General features: G+C 43.4%; 1 protein-coding gene across 7 annotated transcripts; it reads left to right on the plus strand.

The window, feature by feature from the left end:
* Window positions 1–2,381: 2,381 nt before the first annotated feature.
* MFSD4B (major facilitator superfamily domain containing 4B) lies at window positions 2,382–9,840 on the plus strand. Of its 7 annotated transcripts, none has more exons than XM_073337065.1 (4): window positions 2,382–2,485; window positions 5,136–5,304; window positions 7,123–7,239; window positions 8,256–9,840. In XM_073337065.1, the coding sequence occupies exons 2-4, from the start codon at window positions 5,139–5,141 to the stop codon at window positions 9,488–9,490; spliced, it is 1,518 nt and encodes a 505-aa protein (XP_073193166.1). In that variant the 5' UTR covers window positions 2,382–2,485; window positions 5,136–5,138; the 3' UTR covers window positions 9,491–9,840. The 7 variants fall into 7 exon arrangements, with proteins under 7 accessions (XP_073193166.1, XP_073193159.1, XP_073193160.1 ...); XM_073337058.1 differs by lacking the exon at window positions 2,382–2,485 and adding an exon at window positions 2,539–2,893; XM_073337059.1 differs by lacking the exon at window positions 2,382–2,485 and adding an exon at window positions 2,540–2,788.
* The last annotated feature ends 450 nt before the right edge of the window (window positions 9,841–10,290 follow it).

Below are 10,290 nucleotides of genomic sequence, written 5' to 3' on the forward strand. Positions count from 1 at the left end.
GTTCTGTGTGTATATAAATCTCCTCCCTGTATTTTCCACTGAATGCATCCGATGAAGTGAGCTGTAGCTCACGAAAGCTTATGCTCAAATAAATTGGTTAGTCTCTAAGGTAGCACAAGTACTCCTTTTCTTTTTGCGAATACAGACTAACATGGGTGCTACTCTGAAACCTTATTATGGAAGTTATTCTACTATAAATTATTCTATAGCTATAATGGAAAACTGTACTTATTTAGGAACAGCTATGCCAGTCAATTTCCCCATGTAAGCAAACCCTAAGAAACCCACAAAATCTTTCAGACACTGTTATTCAAAAGCTCACTCTCTGTACAGGTAAAATATATATAAAATTCTGGCAGTTTAGATTAGGGCTAGGTGTTTCCAAATCTGAGCGAGTGTAGGAACCTCCCTTTCTGTAAATATACACTATATAATATCTCTGTGTGTGCATGTTCTTGCAGAGAGTTAGGGTGTTTAGTTCCTAATATGAAGTTTAAGACTTTGGAATGCAGAGTTGTACTCAGAATAACTGTAGGTACAGTGTGGTCCAAAATGGCATTTGCTAGGTTAATCAGGGTGAGCATCTGAAAGGGGGAGATGTTATATTTACTTTAGCTCACAAATGGTATATGCCAGCCACTGGAATACAACACAGCCAAGTAACTACATCACTTGTAAACTTTCCTTATAAACTGAATTCCGATGAAGTGAGCTGTAGCTCACGAAAGCTCATGCTCAAATAAATTGGTTAGTCTCTAAGGTGCCACAAGTACTCCTTTTCTTATTGTAAACAGTGGCTTTCAAAGTATTCAGTAATAATTCAGTCAGAAAAATGTTGATTTTTTTCCCTCCAGTAGTCTCTGTTCACAACCCCTTATGGTTCTATTCTATAATAGTTTCCATTATAACTCCATTTCCAGCCCTACAACTGTCTGAAATGTACACCTTTCAGGCTGAAATTTTCCAAACATGGCCCTTAACCAAAGGGTAAATAATTCTAGAAAGTCTGAGGGGAGAAAATGTTTAATCTGTTTTTGAGTGAGATTAGAGTGAAAAAAGATACTTTCCCCATTATAAAACATGATCTCATTTTTTTGTAAATAACTTGATAGCTGAGAACCAAGAGTTGAAATTAGGCATGGAAATTGGCAGCCCTAAAGGCTTTTAAGGGTTCTGATGAAAAAAAGATGGTTTTAATTTACTGGGCTATGAGCCTTTGGAGATCAAACTATCTGAACATGTCATAGATCTTACATGCAGTGTTGCTGTAGCCATGTTACAGTATATTAGAGAGACAGGTGGGTGAAGTAATATTTTTTATTGGACCAGCTTCCACTGGTGAGAGAGACAAGCTTTCCAGCTTACACATAGCTGATGTGGCAGCTATGTAAATGCATATTTAAGTTTATTCCTAATCATCAAAGCATTGAAGTGGTAGGGTGTGCTGAGCAGTTAATCTGGTGCTAGTGGACTTTGTGCAAGTGGTGCTTTACTGAATGTGTCTGCTGAACAACTCTTTCAGTGAAACTGCCTCCTTATTCCCATTTATGGGTAAGGTAAGAAAGGCACCGAGCTAGTACTGCTAACATTTTTGAAAGTGTTCATGAATTTTGGTTGCTTTATTGTTTAAGAGCTCTGTTGCAGTGATGCCTCTCAGTGCCTTACCAGCTGTGTCTGAAGCACTGAGAAGCTGGAACTCTCAATTATTTTAGCTACTAGTGAGTGCTCATTACTGATAAAAACTGGTCCTCGGTGTGGTGAATTAGGCACACACAATGAGTGAGCGCCTTTGGAAAACTTCTGCCTGTCAGTGACTTGCTCAACCAGGTTCCCAAAGGAAGTTTGTGCCAGAGTTAGGAACAGAGCCTGGAGCAGGGCTGCTCAATGGGCCGGTACCTCTCAACAATTACAGCTGGAATTAATTTGCAAACTGGACACCATTAAATTAAGCTTGAATAAAGACTGGGAGTGGATGGGTCATAAACATGGGGAAACAGTTTTACTTGTGTTATTTCTCCCCCCCCCCGCGTTCCTCAGACGTTTTTGTCAACTGCTGGAAATGGCCCACCTTGATCATCACTACACAAGGGTCTTTTTTCTCTCCTGCTGGGAACAGCTCATCTTTCCTGATCACTCTGGTTACAGTCTGCATGGCAACACCCATTGTTTCATGTTCTCTGTCTCTGTGAATCTCCCCCCTGTATTTTCCACGGCCTGCAGCCGATGAAGTGAGCTGTAACCCCCAGGGCTTGCCAAGGCGGCCAGGTTTACAGTCCGCGTGCGCCGCGCCCGGCCGCTGTGCTCGGTGCTGCGCGCTCACGTGTCCACGAAGCGACAAGGAGGTTGGTGACTAGGGAGGAGAAGGCGAATCTGCCGCCATTTTGTACCTGGGCCAAGCGACCTCTCGGGTCCCCCGGCTGCCAGGCAACGTCCACACGCGGGCCGCGAGTGCGAGCCCGCCGCTCAGCTCCCGGCGTGCACCGCGGTAGGCGGGGCGACTCGGTCCCAAAGCTACGGGGCGAGTGTGCGGGGAGGCGCGGTGCACGCTGGGAGTTGTAGTCCCTGGCTCGTTCCGCGCGTCACGTTCGTGGAGGCGCCGGTGACTTGGTGGCCGCCGCGGGGGCGGGGGCGCGCCGCGCCGCTCTCCGCACTCGGAGCCATGGCCGGCGCCGGCAGGAAGAAGCAGGTTCGCTTCGCCCGGCCGGAGGCGAAGGAGACGCTGCGGGGCGGTGAGGGGCCGGCGGCGGAGGAGCCGAGTCTCCTCCCGGAGCCCGCGCCGCGGCCTGAGGTGATCGTAGCCGGCGGCGGCAGGCGCCGGGGCGGGGAGGGAGCGGCGCTGCTGCTGCTGCGATGGTGCATCTCCGGGGTGCTGTGCGCGGGCTTCCTGGGCCTGGTGAGCGGGGGTGGGCCGGGCCTGGATCTCCCCTCCTGCCTGGGGGCAGCGACTCCCTGGCAAACCCGCCCGGGGCAGCGCTCTCCCAGGAGCCGCCCCCGAGCGGCAGCCCCTGTGCCGGGGGGCGGACCTGGTGCAGGTGATGATTTGGCGCAGCCCCTTCTTCGGTGCGGTTGGGGAGGGCCGTAGGCAGCCCCTTTCTCCCCGGGGGCAGGTCCCTGTGCGGGGCTAGTGAGAACAAGGCCTGCAATACTGGGGCAAAGCAATGGTCCCTCTAGCCCCATAGCTTTTAAAATCCCAGTTATAGTTCGGGCCTTTGCAACATCTTCCACAGGTTGACTGTGGGCTGTGTGAAGAAGTACTGCCTTATGTTTGTTTTAAACCTGCTATCAATTAATTTCATTGGGTGACCCCTGGTTCTTGTGTTACGTAGAGGGATAAATAACCCTGCTTTATTCGTGCCCTCCACACCATTCAGAGAGTAATAAACTAATGAGGCACCACAGAGCGCATGGATAGAGCCCTAGGGCTGAGCTCAGCCAAGTTGGCGTCCTGGTAATTTCGAGATAGTATTTTGGGCTTAGTTTGTCACACAGGCCGGTGAAAGTATCCCAGGTGCTCAGCTGCTTGAGGAGTAATGTTTCTATAGCACTGGATTGTATAAGAACCTTTAATTTTGCAGAGTACTGAGCACATTGCTGGTACTGAAATGATGAATGTCCCATACAGCCAAGTTTTCCTTTGGTCTTATTCTCACAATGAGATACTATTTCCTGCCTGAAACTCACTTGGGTGCTCCACAAGCTTATTCCAAAGGTGACTGCAAGTAAAACTTAAATTTCACTTTGCACTTGGTGCTTTTCACACAGTTAAAAGAAAATGTGTATGTAAATTTAGAGATAATCTTGATAGAACAGATTTGGATTACATCAAGTGATATTTAATATTTATTATTCATTAGTAAGGCTAAGATTTTGTCCTGGATATTTTTAGTAAAAGTCAGGGACATGTCACGGTTATAAAAGAAAAATTAACGGAAGCCATGACTTGTCCCTGACTTTTACTAAAAATATCCGGGACAAAATGGGGATCTGTGCATCCCCACACCGCCTGAAGTGGGGCAGCTGCACAGGGGCTAGGAGCCGCCTGCAGGAGCTGGAGGCTGCAGGATACCTCTACCGCCTGCAGCTCTGGCAGTTGTCTGCTGCCTGTGCGGGCTGGGAGCTGTGGGGTGCCCCCGGCTCCCATGTCAGCCAGGAGCTGTGGGGTACACCCATGGGGGCCAGGGGCTCATGGTGAGCTGGGACCCCGGGAGTTCCGCCACTGCGGCCGGGAATTCCCAAGCGGCCTCCACTGCCCCTGAGCTTGGGGGTTCCCCTCTGCCCCCGGTGGCCACCAGAGGCGGTGGGGGTACCCCACAGCTCCTGGCCCCATGGGTGGTGGGGGACCCTGCAGCTCCCAACTGCTAAAGTCACGGAGGTTGCTGGAAGTCATGGATTCTGTGACTTCCACGACCTCCGTGACTAAATCGTAGCCTTATTCATTAGCAGTATTACCATGGCACCTAGGAGCCATAGTCCAGGACTGGAACTCAGTTGTGCTTAGTGCTGTACAAAAACAGACAAAAAGACTGGCCCTGCCTTGAAGAGTTTACGATGTAAGGCACTGTCTATACTGCCACTTTCAGCGCTAAAACTTTAGTCATTCAGGGGTGTGAAAAAACACCCCCCTGAGTGACAAAAGGTTTAGCTCTGAAAAGCGCCAGTGTAGACAAGTGCTTTATTGCCGGGAGCCACGCTCCTGGTGATAAAGCTATTGCCCCTCATTCAGGGTGGTTATTTTTTATCACTGAGAGAGGTCGGTCCCCCCCCCCCCCGACCATAAAGCGTGACTACACTGCCCACCTCACAGCGCTGCCGTGGCCGTGCTGTAAATTGGGTAGTGTAGACATACCTTAAGTAATCTGCCAACTTATTTCAGCCTTGTCTTACGTGAAATTCATTACCAACTTATAAGTTAAATTGAAAACTGGCACTTTAAAACCAAAATAAGAGTGCCCCCAACATTAGATTGCATTGTTTAACTAAATCAGTTTCTAAAGTGACTTAATTAAGATGGTACAATTTTTGTTTGCAGACAAAGTCTTAGTAACATATGTCATTTCTTGCTGCTGGTGAGAGTTTATTTTATTTACCATCCGCCCTCTAAAATGAACAAACAAAAGATCCCCACTGTTTTTCAGGGTATGAGCATTGCTATCCTGGGACCTACATTTCAAGATCTGGCTGCAAATGTGAATAAAAATGTCAGTGATATTTACTACATTTTCATGGGTCGTTCTCTGGGGTACCTTGGTGGTTCAGTGATTGGAGGGATTATCTTTGACTGCATGAACCCTCATCTCCTCTTGGGTAAGTGTACTCAAAATAATAATCTTTTGTATGTGACAAATGTATAGCTTGATAAATCTTTAATATCTTTTTAAAGTGTGATAAACTTCACTTTTTCCAGAGGGGTTGGTATAGTAACAAAATGTGAAAGTTGTATTCAAAAATATATCTCAAGCCAGCTTTCACCTCCCTTACCTTGGTGTGTCCTGCAAGTATCCTGTTGGCCTTTACCCTGCAGCCTTGTAGGATGAAAGTTGCATGTATGCTATCATCAGCATTGTCATACTCCTTTAAAAAACATTGTACACTGCTGCAGGAGTGATGTAATTAAAAATGATGAAATTCTGTTTCTGTTTGTCAGTTTCATTCCTATCTCCTTTTATATTTGTGCTTCTAGTGATTTGATATACAATTTGATATTTCCTGTGTAGAAGCAATAGTCTATTGGGGAGTCTAATAGGATAGTTGCTCTTGAATTGCAAAGGACCATATCTATGACTATCAGAACTGAATAAAAGATGCCTTTTTGCTCAAACAAAAAGAAGCAGAGTTGGATTTTTGTTTTTCTATATTTATATAAAACAAATCAGATTTGATAATGGCCACATCACAAGCTCCATGAGAAAAATGAGAGAAGCTCAGCTGAGGTTCACATCTGATCATCTGTGTTGCTGTCAGTGATACCATTTCACACAATTGAGTTACAACTTCACAAAAAAAAGAAGTTGCAAACTCAACCTCTGTTAAAATACACTGCACCCGCTTGTTCATCTGTTCCATTAAACCCTGACATGCATAAAATTTATGAATAAAATCTATTACTAATCTTCTGCTTCTCATTGATTCTCATTTATCTGTCAGACATGAGGCAAGTAAGTAAGCTGAAGACACATTTATCTGAAACCTGAAACAGAGATTCCTGAACTAATAAAGCAAAATCTTTCATGCTTATCATATTCAAAAGTAAGGTGAACTGATGGCAAGCTCTAAACACAGTTAGCTGTAGAACTGTTTCCTAGGTTTTGTCTTAATTTTTCATGTATTGTCAATTTGAGAAATAATTCTCATGCCTTCAATTTTCAGTTGGATAAGCAATGGAGAAAAGATCACATCTCATAGGTTGATTAAGTTTTAAATTAATAAATTCTGTTAACAGAGCTTATTCTTTTTGAAACTCTACAATGAATTAAGAGCCTATTTATGATGTGGGCCTATAACTTACTAATGTTAATGGAAGCTAAACTTGTGCATTGAGAGTAAGTGGAGAACATAGTTTAGTTGAGGACTGCCTAGTGTGATCACTAGAGCTGGTCAGAGGATGACATTTCAGTTTTGTGAAGAATTTGACATTTGAAAATTTGAATTTGTTTAGAATTGAAATGAAACTCAATTTTGAAATCTTCCAATCTAAAATGAGCTTTGCTCTGTGCTCAAAATGTCTTTTGACAAAACCAGAATGTTTTTCATTTTGGTTTTTATTTTATATTACTATTTAGTAATGCAAAATAATTTTTTTTTAAACAATCACTTCAAAATGAAAAACTGAAACCGTTTGTTCCAAAAATCTCAAAACATCCCATTTTCCATTGTCAGAACTTTTTTTTTCTCTTTCTCAAAAAGAAAATTTGGCTTGATTTTTGTGATGTTTTGATTTTAACAGAAACACAATTTCTGAGGAAAAAATGGTTCCATCAAAGTCTTTTCAATCAGCTCTCATGAACACAAATTCAGTCTAACCTGACTGCTTTAAATTTAAGCAGTCTGTCATAAGACACAGATTTAATTATAATAAATTGACTGTTTTGGAGCTTCAGTATGGATTTTGGATTACCTTTATAGGGTTAACCATGCTGGGAACAGCAGTTGGTCTGTATGCCATACCATGGTGTAAGAAAGCGCTATTGTTAACTGCCCTGATGTCAGTCATTGGGACTTCTATGGGTGTTCTAGACACAGGTAAGTGAACAGATCCTCTTCCCTGCTGCAGGAAGTCCTGTGGATTAAATGAGTCAGTCGGAGTCTGTCAGCTCCTCTTGTATCTATCTGAGAGAACTGTTTGCACTCATGAGGTGCAAGAGATCCACAAGAGCTGAGTTTATGCTCATCATTAAGACTTCCAATTTGTATGGCAAGCATGTTGTGTTGTCAGGATAGGCTTAGGGCCTGCTAAAATAGTTAAATTTCACTTAGTGAAGGAGGAGGAATATGTATGTTTTGTTTTCTAGCATGCATGGTGTATGTATGCTACACTAAATTTGTGTTCATATTCATTGTCACTTGCCATTAAAGTTACTCTCTCTTGCTGTTACTACAGTAATATCATCCATACTGAAGACCGTAAGAGCAGTTTTTTCCTGATTGTGATGCAAATGGTGAGGTAAATGGCAGGCTGGAATAATCTCTAGAATGAATCTGCTGGTAGATCTCTGACTGTATGTGGGATGGCATGGAAAGATTGCCAAGTATTCCTCAATTAACTACTTATTCAACCCATTTGTGTGACTAAGGTCTGAGTGAGCATCTCTAAGGCAAATGTGATGCTATCTGCTGAGAAGAGAGCCTAGAACTGAGTGTCATAAATAGGCTGTCAAAGAAGATCCTGAGCTTTGTTATCTGGAATGCCATAATGCTGCCAAGTGGAACACTGTTTGAACTGAGTTAGTTCTTGTTCTTGAGATAAAAGGGTAAAAAAACCCAGCATGTGCAGTGGAACCTTCTACTGCTTAATGTTTGTAAGCAGAGCTTCACTCTAGCTAGATTTGCAGTTTGCACATTTCATGCCCTGAAACAGGTAAGGACTTTTGATTCCATGTATTATAAAAGAAATTCTTTATAATCGGCTTCCACTGTAGATTGTTCTGACAGATTGACTAGATACATATTAACTAAATAACTGATTGATTGGGAAGAAACCATACTGTATCTTAAGTCTCCATATTAAATAAATGGATCCTCATCTCTTTAATCTGCAGGTGGAAATGTCCTTGCATTGAATACATGGGGAACAGACGCTGGACCACATATGCAGGCCTTACACTTCAGTTTTGCACTGGGTGCCCTTGTGGCCCCAATCCTGGCAAAAATGGCATTGGGCAGCTTCATATCTCCTAAAGTCCAAACAGAAGATGAAAAGACAAACCACTCTGTTCTGAGTGATATGCCTAATGCACTGTCTGGATCAGCAATGACACTGCATTCTAATGTGAGCTTTACGTGGTCCTACATTTTCATAGGGACCTATATTTTGATAGTTTCTTTGTTGTTTGTTGTTCTGTATTCAAGGACCGGCACAGTGCGAGATAAAGCAAAAGCTTCTCTGCAGAAATGCCAAATTCCCAAATACCACTGTGCCCTTCTCATTCTCCTTTTCCTTTTCTTCTTTTGCTATGTAGGAGCAGAGGTCAGCTATGGCTCTTACATTTTCAGTTATGCAAAGGTTTATGCAGACATGAAAAAAAGTGAAGCAGCTGGTTTGAACTCCCTTTTTTGGGGAGCATTTGCAGCTTGCAGAGGACTGGCAATCTGTTTTGCTACCTGTTTATACCCTGGTACTATGATTCTGCTGAGTGTCATAGGTTCCACTGTCTCTTCTCTGTTCCTGGCACTGTTCAGTAAGCATCCAGTTTCGCTCTGGGTTGGGACAGCAGTGTATGGTGCTTCAATGGCTACCATCTTTCCCAGTGGCATTTCCTGGATTGAACAGTACACCACCATACAAGGAAAGTCTGCTTCTCTCCTTATAGTTGGTGCTGCCTTGGGGGAGATGTGCATTCCAGCAGTGGTTGGGTTTCTTGGAGGAAAATTTCACAATGTCCCTGTGATGATGTATACTGCACTGGGAACATCTGTAATGACAGCAGTACTATTTCCTGTGATGTATAAATTAGCCACTTCTCCCAGTGAGAATAAGTTAAAAGATGGTGGTGGGAACGAGGACCAAAAAGCTTTGTTGTCCAACTTCGAATTTAATGAAGATGAGGAAGATGAAGAGGATGCAGGAGAATGGAATGAAGCAGACTTTGAAGTAATTGAAATGAATGATACAGTGAGAGAGTCTGTGGTAGAGACATCTCAAAAGATCCCAGGGGACTCCCCAGCGAAAGTGTCCATGCAACCACCTTCAAACATATTTAATTCTTCTCCAGTGATTGCTCTTAGTTCCCCAGGGAGAAAGCAATTCAATAGAGACAGAGAGAAGAACGATTAAAGGAAAAACTAGGCTGCTTACTTGAAATGCCTGCCTGGATTCTGTAAGGTGGTAATCACAATCAAATAAGCTGTTTTTGTAAAGAGATTCAGAATTTTAATAGTGGTACAAAGCCAAGTGTTTCAGCCTCTGTGCTTGCCAAATCCCAGGTTATGCTTTTTTATTTTAGTCTGCAACCATGCATCCTGGAGTGGCAAAGAATGTGTAGGTTGGACACACCAAAGAGGGAGTCTGTGGTAATACGATCAGGTGTTGTGTCATGGAACTAAAAGCAATTTAGACTAAACATATGGGAAACATTTCTTAAATGCGTGGCTGTAAACAGGTTTCAGAGTAACAGCCGTGTTAGTCTGTATTCGCAAAAAGAAAAGGAGTACTTGTGGCACCTTAGAGACTAACCAATTTATTTGAGCATGAGCTTTCGTGAGCTACAGCTCACTTCATCGGATGCATACCGTGGAAACTGCAGCAGACTTTATATACATAAAGTATATATATACATATATATACATAAAGTCTGCTGCAGTTTCCACGGTATGCATCCGATGAAGTGAGCTGTAGCTCACGAAAGCTCATGCTCAAATAAATTGGTTAGTCTCTAAGGTGCCACAAGTACTCCTTTTCTTTTTGGCTGTAAACAGTTTCTCGAAGAAAGCGGTGGGCACCCTAATGTAACTTAAATTGAGATTGTTCGGAGTATTTTAAACATATTTTTAGAACAATCCTTCGTTGGCTGGAATAGACCAGGACACACAGTGATCTTAACTGATCACACTCATACAAATCAGAAATGAGAGAAG

Source organism: Lepidochelys kempii, chromosome 3, assembly GCF_965140265.1.
Source record: "Lepidochelys kempii isolate rLepKem1 chromosome 3, rLepKem1.hap2, whole genome shotgun sequence".
NCBI lineage: Eukaryota > Metazoa > Chordata > Testudines > Cheloniidae > Lepidochelys > Lepidochelys kempii.